We start from the raw sequence: 16,560 nt of genomic DNA on the forward strand, positions 1-16,560 counted from the left end.
CAAGGTTTATACCTACCATATTGAAAATTAATTTTGTAGCTACAAGTCTATATTACTGTTCTGCTGTTGCAATATATTTACTAGTTATCTAGTGAGGGGGGTGGGGAAGAGGAGGAGAAAGATGGTTCTACAAATAATATTAACCAGTTCTTCACTCACTGATCAAATAGATGTTTGCTACATTGGAATTTTGTACCAAAATATGAAACTGACATAAGAAGGTGAATGCTTTTGTCATTCTTATAAAGGTTATGTAAATATTTAAGAATAGTAAACATTCATTTTTTAAGAAATCAGTAATTTTGTTAAAGGAAAATACCTGAGAAGCAGTACTTTTTCTGATTCTAAGGTTTTTGTTGCTTTTCAGCAGCTCATCCTTTTAACATCAATAGTTTTTGGTTGATGTGTATGACTGAATCATGGAGCACTATGTTCTCAGAAGAATCACGGTTAGAAGTGAGCCAAATTGTAGATGAACAAAAGAAACATCATAGGTGACACAGGTTGGATACAACATATTACTAATAATGATTTGCCTTTAAGAATTCCAGTAAAAGGGGCGGCTAGGTGGCGCAGTGGATAAAGCACCGGCCCTGGATTCAGGAGTACCTGAGTTCAAATCTGGCCTCAGACACTTGACACTTACTAGCTGTGTGACCCTGGGCAAGTCACTTAACCCCCATTGCCCTGCAAAAAAAAAAAAAAATCCAGTAAAAGACATCAATGACCTATATTCTCAGATGGTCACAGAGTGGGAATCTGATTTAAAGAGTAAACTTATGTCTTGCACTGTTAGTCACATCAAGTCATTATAGTCTTTATTATGTCCCAGGTACTCTATTAAGCACTGGGAATGCAAAAAAAAAATAGTCCTTGCCCTCAAAGAGCTTACATTCTAACGAGGGAAACAACATGTAAAGAAGCAGATATATAGAGTAGATGGAGGGCTCTTTGAAAGGGGAAGGCATTAGTGACTGGGGGGATGAGGAGGAAGTACCGTATGGAAGAAGGGCTTTGACCTGAGTCTGGAAGAAAATCAGGTAAATCAGAAGGCAGAGATAGTAACAACACCAAGCATTTGTATAGTGCCTCTCATATGCCAGGCATTGTGCTAAGTCAGAACTTTACAAATATGAAGATGAACACAGTCTAAGTTTTGGAGAATAAGTAGTACAAAGACACTGTTGTGGGATATTGAGTATTATGTTCAGAGAACTAAAAGGAGTCCAGTCTTTTTTTGTTTTGTTTTTTTAATTTTTGCAGGGCAATGGGGGTTAAGTGACTTGCCCAGGGTCACACAGCTAGTTAAGTGTCAAGTGTCTGAGGCTGGATTTGAACTCAGGTATTCCTGAATCCAAGGCCAGTGCTTTATCCACTGCGCCACCTAGCCGCCCCCAGGAGTCCAGTCTTGCTGGAATATAGAATGTATAGAAGAGAGTAAAGTTATAAAGAGGCCAGATTGTAAAGAGCTTTAAATACCAAACAGGAGTTTATATTTGATCTTGGAGGTTATGGGATTCATTGAGAAAAAGGGAATTGATATGGTCAGACCTACCCATGAAGAAAATCACATTGGTAGCTGAGTGTAGTGGGGAGAGAATTCAGGCAGGGAGATGGGTTAGGAGGCTATTACAGTAGTCTGTGCAGGAGATAAGGGCCTGAACTAGGATTGAGGTTCTGGCCGATGAGAAGGGGATATGCGTGCATATGCATAGATACATACATATACACACACACACATGTACATGTGTATGTACGTGTGTGTGTGTACATTATGAGAGAGGTTGGGAAGGTAGAACTACAAGATTTGACAATATATACATACGGTTAATACAAGTGAAGAACTGAGGATGGCAGCTGGGATGTGAACCTGGGAATTGGTAAGATGGTAGGGGAGGTAGGAATAAGAGGCTACATGTGGAGAAAGAAAATGAACTTTGTTTTGGACATGTTGAGTTTGAGATGCTTATGGAACATCTCTTTTGAAATGTCCAAGAGATAGTTGGCTTTGTGGGACTGGCGCTCAGGAAATTATACTATAGTTCAATAGATCTGGGAATCATCTACAGAGAGATGGTAATTGAACCCTTGGGAACTGATGAGAGTAAGCTTATATAGGAGACTGTAGAGGGAGATGAGCAGCTAGCTCAGGAGAGGACATTGAGAGATATCCACAGGAAGTGGGCAGTGACGTGAAGTCATCAAAGGACACTAAGGAGCAATTGAACAGATAGGCCCAGGTGACAACAGTGTTGGGAAAACCTCATGAAAGAGAAAGTAATCAATGTAAAATGCTGCAGAGAAGCTAAGAAAAATCAAGATTGAGAAAAGAACATTAGGGGCAGCTAGGCATCAGCCCTGGAGTCAGGAGGACCTGAGTTCAAATGTGGCCTCAGACACTTGACACTAGCTGTGTGACCCTGGGCAAGTCACTTAACCCCAATTGCCTCACAAAAAAAAAAAAGAGAGAGAGAGAGTGAGAGAGAGAGAAAAGAACATTAGATTTGGCGACTACATGATGAGTGATAACTTATGAGAAAGCACTTTCCAAAGTACTAAAAGGACCAGAGGAAGGCCCCCAATACATCCAATTCTTTGAAAGATTTACATAGTCAGAATTGAGCAGAATTAGAAAGTTGTGGGTGTAAGTTGTCTCCTGCTCCATTGGAAAGGAGTATACATATGGAGGATATTACTATTCCATCAAAGGAAAATAGTAATTATTAAATACTGGGAGTGGTGTTTATGATGTAGTTTTATGGTTTGAATTGTAATTTAAGGTTTTATCTTTGAAAATAGGTTTCTAGTGGAGATACTTTTGGTCAATAATTATTAGATTTTAAAGTTGATTTATGTGAATTTAATCTTTGTAATTCCAAGAAGAAAGCTTTAGAATTTTTATCTTTCTAAATAGCATACTTTATATCAGTTCCTTTATCTGTTGGAATGCCATTGTTCATGAGTTCTTCTTTCATGCAGTGTTGCTTAACAAATGAACTTTGTTAGCAGATTTAAATCTGTGATTTGTTGCATGTTTCAATTTGCTTTTTGAAAAGTAGTGTTTCTTAAAATATCAACATTTGTTTTATGAAATTGCAGTGGATAGAATGCTGATCTTGGAGTCAGAAAAATCTGAATTCATATATGGCCACAGAAACTTATAAAGTGATTTGCAAACCTTAAAATGTCATAGTTAGCTGCTATTATTACTATCAGGGCAGTTGTGTGGCACAGTGGATAAAGTGATGAACCTAAAGTCTGGAAGACTCCTCTTCTCAAGTTAAAATCTGACCTCAGACACTTACTAGCTGTGTGACCTGGGCAAGTCACTTAATGCTGTTTACTTCAGGTTTCTCATCTGTAAAATAAGCTGGAGAAGGAAATGGCAAACCACTCCAGTATCTTTGCTCAGAAAACCCCAAATGGGGTTCACAAAGAGTTGGACAAGACTAAAAAACAACTGAAAACAACAACACTTAATACTATTATCATTACTATTACTATTGCTACTGTTATTGTAATTTGCAAAAAAGGCAGAAACAAATGGAGCAAGAATTAGATAGAAATAATTGGGTTCTTGTTCTTTTTCTTCAAAGTGTGTCACCTTTAATAAGACCTTTTCCTTCTATTTGGGATCATATGGATACCCAAAATAGGAGATGGTCAATGTTTTGTCACAGATAATTGTTGATCATTAGCCTAGAATACTGGTTCTATTCTAGAATGTTAGTAGAACAGAAACACTTATTGAATGGAAATCACCATTACATGGGATACTATTGTATCCTACTCTTTCTTAATTTTTCATGATTTGTGAAACTTTTTGAGGAAAGTCAAACCAATAAATATTTTTAACGCAAATACTGAGGTCAGTATGTTCTAGGTATGGATTTGAGACTGTAGCTTTGTTTTCTGAAAAATATCTTTTTAAGGCAAAATTGATGTAATTCACTTTGGGCTCAACTCTTACACTCCTCAAAATATTCCAAGCTAATAAGAGAACACCCTGTGTTGCCCTTCCTTCCCTGAGAGGAAGACTACTAAATATGCCACTTCAATATATTTATATATTACTAAATTTCAGGATCCTCTTTCTTTTGGGAAGGAGGAGCCCTAAAACACTACAAAGCCTGGTCCACGGAAGGACTATAAAGATGTGCTTTGCAGGTGTTTGTTCAGTCAGTTGATAATTATTAACTACCTACTATGTTTCAGGCATTGTGCTAACCACTGGAGATAAAAAAAGAAGCAAAAGTTGCCCTCAAGGAGTTTACAGTCTAATGAAGGAGACAACAAGCAAACCAGATAAATAGAAATAATTAAAAGAGGGGAAGCACAAAAATTTTAAGAATATTTGGGAAAGGCTTCTTGTAGAAGATAGGATTTTAGTTTGAAGTCAGGGAAGCCAGTGGGTGAAGATGAGGAAGGAGAGCAAGCCAGCCATGAGGGACAGCCACAGAAAATGCCCAGAGGGTTAAACAAAAATATCAAGGACCCCAGTATTCTGTGAGCCTTGTAGGCAGAACAGTTTGGTGACGCCAGGACCTGAAGAGTATGTTGTAATGTGAGGTTCTGGTGTTTTTACCAATGCGAATTTATCACAAAATTTTAAGAAGACCTTGAAAACAAAATCAAATTTATTTATTGAACTATAAGTTATTAAATGCTAACTATGCAAAACAGTGAATTCACCACTGGGTGAAATAAAAAAATAACTTTTTAAAAATTTCTTTTTGCTTGTTACTCTAAACTTAAAATCATCAAACATAAACATTTCCAAATACAAAGAACAGAAAAAAGAGAATTGTACATAAAACTGCAGCTCTCTATATACAATTTGTGTTTTCAAAGATTACATAGTAAATTTAGCACATTAATTTCCCCTTAATTATCCTTAGGAAAGTTAGCTACTTCTTGCAGAATAATTAGAATTACTAACATTTATATAGCACTTTAAGGTTTGCAGAGCACTTTACATATATTATTTCATTTGATCCTTGTATAAATACTGCATCAAATTGTTTCAGTGCTCTTTTCATAAATATAAGGAAATTGAGGATGAGAGAAGCTGTTATTTGATGAGAATCATATTGCTAGTAAATGCTTATAGTATGATTTGAACTTGTCTTCCTGACTTCCAGTGCTGTCTATCTGCTATGCCAAGCTTCCTGCTCAGTTTGGAGGAAGGGAGACATTAGAGGCAGAAAGTTCAATTAGGAAGCTATTTCAGTAGTCTTAAGTAACATTTGATATTATAATATTTGATGTTTGGGGGAGGTTTCAAGGCAAGGAAGTAAGCACAGATTATATTGAACTTTTCAATCTGTTACTGAGATAAACTGTATTAATATAATTAACATAAATAAGTTGGGTAGGGGAGATGCTTGACTAGAGGAGATCAAGTCTGTTGTAGGTTCACTGAGTTTGAAGTAGGATGTTCAAGTGGAAACATGCAGTCTTGGTAAAGAGGCCAGAGAGATTAAATGATCTGCCTCAGTTCACACAGACATCAAAGGATAGAGGTGGGACTTGAACCAAGCTCCCTGACTCCAAATTCAGCACTCTTTCAGGGGATCTTTATTCAATTAAAAAATATGTATGAGGAAACACCGTATAATTAATACGAAATTATAAGAAAATTTGCTTCTCCCTTTTTCCTCTTAAAATCATGATTACACTAAGGATTCACATGATTTATATGTAGAATTGAATTTATACCCTAGTGTCGGGCTTACTTAAAGCATTGTAGTTTTTATTTGTAATGTTGATTGCTTCTGTTAATTTGCTTATTAAACCACATGAAGACTTTTTTCTTATCATTTTAACAGTCATAGCTCATTTTATATAGCACTTTACCATTTATGAAGTGCTTTCTTCATAGTAAACCTTTGTGGTAACTAATGTGAGAGTTATTGCCCTCTTTTTACAGTTGAGGGAACTGATTTAACTTGTTACTTTTCCTATTGTCATATTTTTCATCTATATCTTATAAATCCAAAGCTTCAGTTCTTTCTGCTACATCATGTTACCTATACAGTTGTTTTTGTTGAAAATGATAATAACCTTACTTTTTTTTAAAAATAAATTGGGGGGGGGGCAACAGGGGTTAAGTGACTTGCCCAAGGTCACACAGCTAGTAAGTGTCAAGTGTTTGAGGCCGGATTTGAACTGAGGAACTCCTAAATCCAGGGCAGGTGCTTTATCCACTGTGTCACCTAGCCGACCCCCAATAGCCTTACTTTTAAAAAGTGGATTTGCCATTTTACCTGGGAAAACATAGTAACCTTAAAATATACAAATCCTATAGTACTACAAGTACTAGATAATAAGAATGGAATAATATTTATAATTATGGTGGTTCTAAGTAGGTTGCTTGTTTTCTAAGGGTTTGCTTCATTTAATTTTGCAACAATGGGACCAAAAATATTTATGTATTTACAATGTTGGAAATTTTTTATTGGTGAATTTTTCTGATTCTGAATTTCATTTGTATGGAAGCAGGAGATTATAATTTGGGAAAATGAGTAACAGACTATTTTTACTAGAATATAGTGTGAAGGGGAGTGTTGTGGAAATTAGGCTAAAAAATGTGGGTTGGGACTCACATTGTGGAGGACCTTAACCACCAGACTGAAGAGTTTATATTTTATCCTAGAAATTAGGAGAGCTGCTTAAGATTTTTTTTTTTTTTAGTGAGGCAATTGGGGTTAAGTGACTTGCCCAGGGTCACACAGCTAGTAAGTGTTAAGTGTCTGAGGCCGGATTTGAACCCAGGTACTCCTGACTCCAGGGCTGGTGATCTATCCACTGCACCACCTAGCTGCCCCTGCTTAAGATTTTTAACAGGGGAGTGACATGTTCAGATCTATGCCTTAGGAAGATTATTTTGGCAACTATATAAAGAATGGATTAGATAGGGAAAAGACTGAAAGTAAGGAGACCAATTAAGAGGCTCATACAGGTGTACAGGTGAGTGGTGGGGAAAGGCTTGAACTAAGTTATCACTGAGCACTTGCCTGTTTCTCCCCTTTCCTCACTTTCTTCATAACGAACTCTAGAGTTAGACATAGATTCCCTGGGCCTTTGGTCGCACCAGAAATAGATACAACAATAAAAAGTTCTGTCATCTTTTTTTTTTTTTTTAGTGAGGCAGTTGGGGTTAAGTGACTTGCCCAGGGTCGCACAGCTAGTAAGTGTTAAGTGTCTGAGGCCAGATTTGAACTCAGGTATTCCTGACTCCAGGGCCGGTGCTCTATCCACTATGCCACCTAGCTGCCCCTGTCATCTTTACTATTGTGGAAATCCTGCCCCACCCTTTATAAGTGATAAGAGATTACAGGATTAGTGGAAAAATAAGAATGAGAATAAAGTGAAGACATCTTCATTGGACACCTAAACCCTGTCTTTGGTGACTATTTGAAGCCATTTGGCTAGAACATATTAATGAGATCACGTTTACTAATTAGGTTCCCATAAAGATCATTCATGCTCTTTGCCTTGGCTATAAGTAGTACCTCTCACAAGTTAATCATTTTCATGAATGGTGTTTGAATATTGAAGAAAAGAGTGTGATTGTATCATCACTATTAAAAAAATTAGTATGGTTTAACCTTAACAGTCAGAAATGTTATCTTTATCATCTTACTTTGAATAGTGTGAAAATAGGATTCCTGCTTTCTTTTCCTAAGGTAATGAGACATCCTTTAAAAGTTTACATGATGGGGGGCAGCTAGGTGGCGCAGTGGATAAAACACCGGCCCTGGATTCAAGAGTTCCTGAGTTCAAATCCAGCCTCAGACACTTGACACTTACTAGCTGTGTGACCCTGGGCAAGTCACTTAACACCCATTGCCCCGCCAAAAAAAAAAAAAAAGGTTACATGATGAGTGGGGCAGCTAGGTGGCATAGTGGATAAAGCACTGGCCCTGGATTCAGGAGGACCTGAGTTCAAATCCAGGTTCTGACACATGACACTAACTGTGTGACCCCGGGCAAGTCACTTAACCGTCATTGCTCTGCTCCCCCACCCCCCAAAAAAAGTTTATATGATGAGACTTGGTGCAGTGGAATGTGTACTGTATTTGCTATGCTAGGCACTTAATTAAAATCTCTACAGTCCCACTTAGTCTGTCACTTTGGATAAATCATTTCACTTCTCTGAGCCTCAATTTCCTTATATGTAAAATTAGGGGTTAGACTAGATAATCTCTGAAGTCTTTTCTGGTTGCAATTCTAGCTGTGTATGAACCTATAAATTATAATCTGTATTCTTGAAGACAGGTAGAAATGGCATATTATAATTCATAGTGCCCATAGAATCTTAGAGTTGGGGATTTCTAAATCGAGTTCAACTCTTTATCTGAAACAAGAATAAATGCCTTCTCCAATATCCTTGACCATTCGAGGCCCTGATTACTCAGCTCTGTTTAATTGGAGACTTATTTGCCCATTTGCTTTTTGGAAAGGTCTTTTGGGAAGTTTTCCTTATATAAAGCTGGAATCTACCCCCTCATAACTTCTAATCCCTCATTTACATGTCAACCCTTAAAATATTTGAAGGCAGTGATCATACTCCCTCTAAGTTTACCTTTTTCAGGTTCAGTATGTCCAGTTTTCATCCAGATGATTTTCATTATGGAACCTGAAAAGTCCTACAACTTTTTGCGTGTGTGTGTGTGTGTGTGTGTGTGTGTGTGACCAAAGTTGCAATACAGTTGTTTTATCTAAAATGATTGTGTTATTTATATAGGAAAATCTGTTAACTGTGTTATACTTGGTGAAGCATATTATTAGTGTTATAAATGGATGGTCAGTGTCAATACTGTGTCCTTTCCTGCTTACTATAGAACTACATATTCATTATCAATTTAGCTTATTAATTTATGTAGTATTCTAATTATTAAATTATTATCAAACTAATTATTAATCAATTAGCTAATTGGTTAATAAGTGTTCATTTAAATGAATAATACATTATTAAACTTTGCCATTAGGTCAGATGTCAGGCCTCTGTTCATATATCAAGGTTAACATATAAATCTCCATCTAATGAGTTAGTACTTTGACTAAATAGAATGTAAGCTTTTTGATGACAGGGTCTAGTTTGCATTTGACTTGGTATCGCTAGCACCTAGCACACTGTATCTTATATATATAGTAGACATTTAATGATACATGTTTGCCAAAGTAGGCCATAGGATTTTAGAGCTAAAAGAAGGGAATTTAGAGGCCATCATTTTACAGAGGAGCAAACTGAGGTCCAGGGTTAACTTAGATCTGGTACTGTACAATCCTGGAAGTGGCAGTAGACCTCTAAAGATGTCCAGCTCGCTTAGAAGGAAAGTGAAGCTTCTTCACTCACCAAGATCTTGCTCCATATATTCATGGTAAAATTCTTCTCTTGGTCACTTGTTTAACATAAGTAGGCCAAATTAGAGGGGCAGTTTTGTCTCCATGAAAACCTAAGCATCCAGTTGTGCAAGAGGTTAGTTTGTGTGTATGTGATCAACTTCGGAAGTTTCAGCTGGAATTTTTTTCTTTAGAATTCTCACCTGCTTTGGATCCTCTGAACCTTTGTTCTGCATTCACAGCATCACAAGTGTACTGTTGGGCCTGATGGGGGTTTTTAGATTGATGTAGCATTTCTATTTGAATGGCTTGTTTTTCCATTCCATAGAAGTCTTTATGCAATAGGCAAAGTAGGATTGAATGAATGCTTCATGTATGTTCTCATAAAACATCTTATAGAGAAGCAGGGGCACTTAAGTAGACACATCTTATATTCCAGGTATTTTTCCATTTTCCCCCCTCCTTTAACCAGTATTCAAACTGCATCTTTTACTAGGCTGTTTGATTAAAAGTACCAGACCCTGTGAATTGAAGTGTGACATTATGTTACCTATTAGGGATAGAAATTGTTAACCCGTTGATGTGGTCTAAGTAAATGTTCTCTTTTTTAATATCTATGTAGTCGTCCTCGCCATCCTCATCCCAGCCTCATTCTAGCCACTGCAGAACGAAGGCCTCACCATTGTGTCACCATGCATCCCTGCCCTGGGTCAAACGTAACCATGTAGGTCCAGCAAAGGCTACCAGCCCATCTCTCCGTCTTCGTCGCTGGCGGCCCTTCTTACGCCTGCCGTCTGTGGGGCTTCATTCTGTTGTAAGTGTAGTCAATCTTCCAACTCTTCTTCCCGTGACCAGGACAGTCCATTGCCACTTACGCTCCTTCAGTCTTCAAGATGCTTTTCTCTTGGTTTTCTTAACCATTAGCTTCCCCTTCCCCACACAAGATTGCAAGCATACATCTGTTTATGCTTTGCTGTCTAGCTTGACTTTTGTGCCGTCATCTTGGTGAGCATCCATCTTTCCACTCCATGGCCTGCCAATATCTTTTGAAAAAGTATTGATCGACATTCATGATATTCAAGTTTCTGTAAGCTCTCAAAAGTCAATCTATATTCTTCTGCACCTCATCTTTCTGGTTTCTTTTAGTTGACACTGATCAACAAATGCTTTGCAGCTTCTAAGTTCTTTGCCATCAGTAACTTTGTTTTTATTTTTTTCATGTTATTGAACATGACTTTAGTCTTCTGCCATGCTCATCCTGGGAGTCACTTTACTTATTCTGTCCTCAGTCTGAATCCTTCATGGTGTAGGGTGTTTTCATCTAAGGTATTATTCCCTGAGGTGCCTCAGGTACTTGGTTTAATCTTTATCTGATCTTCCCTTCCTATTTAGTTTCTAAAGTTCTTATCCAGGTAGGAGGTGAAGATTCCCTTCTTGTTAAATGTTCCCACATTGTAATCATTTCCTCTGTTAAGCTGCTAATAGCATAAAATTGTTTAAAACTGTATATATTCCTGCATTCTTAGGGAAAGTGATATACTTTGATACATGGGGAAAGGAGATACTGAATGAGCACATTGCTTTTCTGCATGGCTGAAACCTCTTTTGAAACTTGTATCTCAAGTTTTGATTTGTGTTGCTATGTTATTTGTAGGAAACATCACAAGTAAATATTGAAATGATAATTATTAGAAGTTAATATAGGGAGTATTTAGGTGTTAATATCCTTAGCCTAGGACTTTGAAAATGAATGAAAAGTTAGTGCCAAACCTCTTTCCCTGAGACTATAGAATAGAGTCTTGGTACTGTCTGGCATGTGTCACCAAAGCAGCCGTGTAATAGAATTTGCCATAAACATATGAATGCCCATCTTTGTTTAATGACCTATTGTTGGTCTGCCTGCCAAGGACTAAAACAGTCTTTTTTAAAGCCAAGACCTAAGCAACACACTGTAGATTTAATGCTAAATGCAAATCCCTAAACCAAAATGCAAGTTTAAAATTTGGGACCATTTGGGACATTGGGTTTATTTTCTGTTTTGCTTCCACTGATTGAGATCTTGTTTTCTCATAAAATTAATTTGAATTTAAATTTTTCATGAGCATCTTTCATTGCATATTTGCCTTATTTTCCATTTGCTTAAAAGTATTTAAGATTTATTTAAGTCACTCCTTTTTTAGATAAATAGGAGTTCATTGCATATTCTCAGGGAGGTTGTATAAAGAATATGATAAAAAAAGACAAATTGACAAAATCTGTGTTTTGGTCTTTGAGCTATCAATAGTCATGGCCATTTTCTGAAGCTGGAGACTTTCTTGAAGTAGCAATGTACCTTTTGGTTATTGGTTTTTAACTTTTATTTTGACGTGGTGAAATGTTTCAGTTTATTCAAATGACATATATTTGGAAAGCGCCTAGCACAGAACTTGACATATAGAAGGTACTTAATATGTGCTTATGCTTATTTTCCTCTTCAGAATTATCAGAATATTGTTCTAATTGAGGTTGGCCAGCTAGGAAGGATTATGATAGGCACACGAGCATTGCTTTTTCACACTCCCTATTGTGTTTAAACTTAATTATCATTTAGAATATATTAGAAGATGTTTTGTTTGTCTTGGCTGGTTTTTGTTTTGTTTTGTTTTTTGGGAAATTTTAGGCCAGCACTTACTCAATCCTGAAACCATAGCTAGGTTTGAGAAAGATTTTTTTGCATGTGAGGCAATTTTTTCTAGTTTGTCAGTTTTTTGATGCCTTAAATGACAACACAAAAAATATTCTGGAAAATGCACAACTTTAAGAATGAGGAGAATAAACTTGGGCTTGGGGGGATAATTTTCTTAAATGAATCAAGAAGAGTTTTAAATTTTGGTACCCTTTTTTCCCGTTCAGCAACTACTAGCTAGCTTTGCATGTTTGTTGGTGAGAAGCATTATGTTTCTAGATTCAGTGTCAAGACAGTACTATCTTCATGAAAAAGTTGCTCATCTGACCATTCTGATTATATCGTTAGAGCAGTGTGAAGCTCAATATTTGGTTTAAAAATTTGAACTCGTTTTATAAGTTCAAATGTTGGTTCCAATCTTGGCCTGGGAGTGAGGAAAGTAATTTTCACTAGTTCCACTGGGTTACTTGGGAGGGAAATTTCCCCTTTTGCCATTCATAAAGTGGGGATAGTAGGAGTGAGAGTCATAGGCTGTTGGGTTTAGAGCTGGAAAGAACCTTAGCAGTCATATAATCTATTAAGTAAGACTAATTTTAATTTGTTACAAGTCTTTTTTTTTAAACCAATAATCTAGGCAGTCCACTAGACGGTCTTTTTTGGTGTATGCTATTTTTAACTTAAGAGCTACCTGTAGCTTTTGAGGTATGACATTAGCAATATTTTTGTTCACATTTCTTAAATGAGAGTATTTATAAAGTGCTTAGCACAGTGCCTGGCAAAAAGTAGGCACTTAATAAATGCTTGTTCCCTTCTCCCTTCCCTTAAATGTTTTAAATAATTGGATGATATGCTTACTGTCAAGAAATATTTAAATGGTATTCTCTTTTATTAACATATTCTTATATTATTAGGGGGACAGTTTGTTGTGAAAGATGTTGCATTAATGTAGGATTGTGATAATATTATCTGTAGTTTTGTTCTTCTACCCAAAAATGACTATTTAGTACAACTTTTTAAAATTATAAATGAACTTTGGCAGGGCTAAATACATTTAGACCCAAGACACCAAACTTTACCACAAAATGCCTTAAACTGTATAAAGTATATTTTAATTTTTCCATGTTTTTAATGTTTTTTTTCTTTTAACTTTTGTGTTCAGTAAACTGTTAATCCAAAAAATAATAGCTGTATTCCATTGCAGATCATTAAGTTTTGTCTAATAATAATTATTAGTCCTAAATTGATAGTTATAGTAGAAACTACTAGCCTAATAATTAATTGATTTTTAAATATAACTGTATTTTAATTTCTTAGGGAGGCTGAAGATTAGTAACATAGATTTAAATAGGATGGGGGAATCATTAATTATAATTTTATTCTCAGAGTTGACATTGCAGATTTAGAATAGAAATTTATTTAGTAGGCCAAATGAACAACATGTTACTGGTGTCCAGTGATTGAATTTGTTCTTGCCCTCCCTTAAAAGATCCACAATAGCAATGATATCAACAATAGTAATAATATAAATAATGTGCTTTCTTCACCATAACCTTGTGAGTTAAAAAGTGCAGATATCTCCATTTTATAAGAAATTTAGGCTTATCTCCTATACCTGTTCTCATACTTCTTGGATCTAGGATGACTTGCCTGGAAAATTCCTTTTCTCCCTTTGATCTTGGTAGTTTTCTGTTAAGGTGTTCAAGAAGCAAGACTTAAAGTGTGATTAAAGGAAAACATAATTTGGTTTTATAGGTTACCAGAAATTTTTTCTAGCAAAGTCTTTCCATATGATTTCACATTACTACTTTCATATTATCTTTAATTCATAAAAATTTCAAATTGAAAAGGATTATTTAAATCCCTAGCACTGATCTCTTTTCTAGAGAAAACCAAAGAGGCACTTTTATTCATGGGATCAGTTTGTCTTTAATAAAAAACTAAATGGGGAAAAAGGATACATTATGGAGCAATATGCCTATTGCAGTTACCTCTTAAGTAGAAAGACACTTTCCATTCCTAGATTCAGGCTTTGAATTCTGACACCAGCTAAATGCTCTATTTTATATAATTAAATATGTATTTTTTCATATTGATGTTTAGTTTGATTGAATTATGTTACTACTAATGTACATAATATATATTTTTCCTCTTATTTCAGGCACCAAGTATAGATGAAAAAGTAGATCTGCATTTTATTGCATTAGTTCATGTAGATGGGCATCTCTATGAATTAGGTAAGAACTACTTTAATTTATCTTGGAAAGGGAAAAGGGAAAGGGAGTTAAAATCTTTACATTCCTGAGAAAGTATTGTTATTGAAGTTGTTAAAGTTCATATTTTATTCACTGTGTATTTCAGTTCATTAATTGACCCATAATGTTGTCTTTGTGCCAGCTAAGTTTTCTTTTAAGATTTTTTTTTACTAACCAGGAAAAAAATAGAATTGTTTTAAGTCTAAGAAACTTAGAATTCAAGGATGTCAGCACCGCCTTTGTACTGTAGCAAATCAGGAAACAAAATACCATTACGGGAAATTGCTATGAATCATTGTAAAACTGTAAAACATTGTCATTTGTAAGTTACTATCTCTCTATCTGGACATATGATCGGTGTTGATACCAAGATCTTATCAGAAAGATGAATGGCTGAATGAAACAAATTTAAAAATATTTGATATTTATAGTGACTGGATTTCATGTATGACATTGTCCACAGTTCATTATCAAGCCTTTGTATATGGTGTCATCATATGGTATGACCTTTATCAGGGTCTGATTTTTTTCCCCCCTAGATTTTCAAGAGCCTGGGTTTTCTTACAAGTGTTCCATAAAATTTGTGGTATATAGTCAAAATAGCCGTCTTTATTTACAGTCATATTCTTTCCTTTATTCGAAGTCACATTTTGCAATAGGATTACTGTTTAAATACAGCCATTTACAGAGTCTGAGCCTATATAGACATTTTATCTTGATCCAATTAGAAAAAAAAAAAGCTTCTTACAGCAGGGTCTATTTCATTTTTGTTTTTGTAAGCCCCTGTGCTTAACATAGTAATCAATGTTAGTTAAATTGACTTGCTTCAGCTCAGTAAGATGAGTACTTACTGGGGATGTTTTACATTCTTATTCTATAGTATTTATTGAAGTATTATAAATTGTATTTCCTGTAAGTATCATCTAAAACTTGGAAAGAGGGGGCTCATGACTGGAATATGACAATGGAAATGGATGCCTCATATTTAAAAAGAGGTCTTAAGAGAAGGGATAGAAGATTATCTTTCTCAATGAGGATTATATAGCTATATGGAAATTCATGAATATGAGACTACAAGCAAAGAGGGCATTTGAGTGAGCTTAAAAGGAGAAAGAAAAAAGGGATATTTTTATGGGGCTGTAATACAGAAAAGATACAATTGATACAGAAAAGCAAAGCACCTACTATATGCAGAGCATTGAGATTTCCTAACATATACAACTGGCAAGATTGGTTTTGATTTACAACTGTTTCAACATTTTGCTACAAGTTTCATTCTTTTTTGAACAAGAGCATCTCATAAATTCTTGATTTGACTTACTGATAATTTCATCCCTGAGCAGTTTTTTTTTAAAGCAATATGTAAACATTACTTTAAATCAGTTTAATTATGAGCAACAAGAAAGAAATGGTGGGAATCTTGGGAGAACAAGATGTGTCATTTTAGAATTCATGATTGCCAAGGTTTTTAGGGCATAGTCATTCCCTAAGCTAGCATGTTTCCAAAGTCCAAAAAAAAAATTCTAGCAATATAAAAGTGTGCTATTGGAGAAGAAAAAGAGAAAACACCTTAAGTAAAAAACTTGGAGACACAGAGACTTCTCTAATTAGTTAAGATCTCTCCTGAATATCAAAAGAGAGTCATAAAATAAAGGACAAATACAAAAGAGTGATATGAACCTGCAGTAATAGTGTCAGGAAAGCTAAACCTCAGAATGAAATTAGGCACGTGGAAAATCCTAAGAATGACTGCTATTCCAACTAGTTTGTAAGCTTGAGTCCATGTCTTAATTATCTTTATTTCTCCCCTCACTGCTTCCTAGTCATGGCAGGCAGGCAATAAATGTTTGTTGAAATTGAATTGAAGGGGCAGCTAGGTAGCACAGTGGATAAAGCACTGGCCCTGGATTCAAAAGGACCTGAGTTCAAATCCAGCTTCAGCCACTTGACACTTACTAGCTGTATGACCCTAGGCAAGTCACTTAACCCTCATTTCTCCATCCCCCCCCCAAAAAAAAGAAATAAAGAAAAAAGAAATTTAATTGAGTAAAGGACTTTTTTAGGAGGTTTAAATTAAGCAAAAGAGGCAATGAGGAATAGACTCATTGCTTGGAGTAGATGGTATAGCATGATTAACTGACAGAACAGAATTTCTGACTACAAGAATTACAGGAAGCAGGATTACTGTCTTCTGTTTTGTTTTTCCACTAAAAACAAATATATGGGGCCTTGGTAGAGAAAGTCCAGATTCAGGAATGTAGCTAGGTAAGCAGTGAAGATATAGCTGGTTTGGGT

The 16,560-nt window shown here is 35.7% G+C and overlaps 1 protein-coding gene across 3 annotated transcripts in view; it reads left to right on the forward strand.

The window, feature by feature from the left end:
- The window catches only part of UCHL3 (ubiquitin C-terminal hydrolase L3), a 98,877-nt gene that overhangs the window by 73,880 nt on the left and 8,437 nt on the right, over positions 1-16,560 (forward strand). For 2 of the 3 annotated variants that reach the window (XM_043998275.1, XM_043998276.1), the window contains one exon: positions 14,172-14,247. In XM_043998275.1, the coding sequence (XP_043854210.1) occupies positions 14,172-14,247 (76 nt within the window). Of the gene's footprint in view, positions 1-9,970; positions 10,163-14,171; positions 14,248-16,560 lie in introns of all 3 variants that reach the window. The other variant, XM_043998274.1, reaches the window with a different exon arrangement.

This window comes from Dromiciops gliroides, chromosome 3 (genome assembly GCF_019393635.1).
Source record: "Dromiciops gliroides isolate mDroGli1 chromosome 3, mDroGli1.pri, whole genome shotgun sequence".
Taxonomy (NCBI): domain Eukaryota; kingdom Metazoa; phylum Chordata; class Mammalia; order Microbiotheria; family Microbiotheriidae; genus Dromiciops; species Dromiciops gliroides.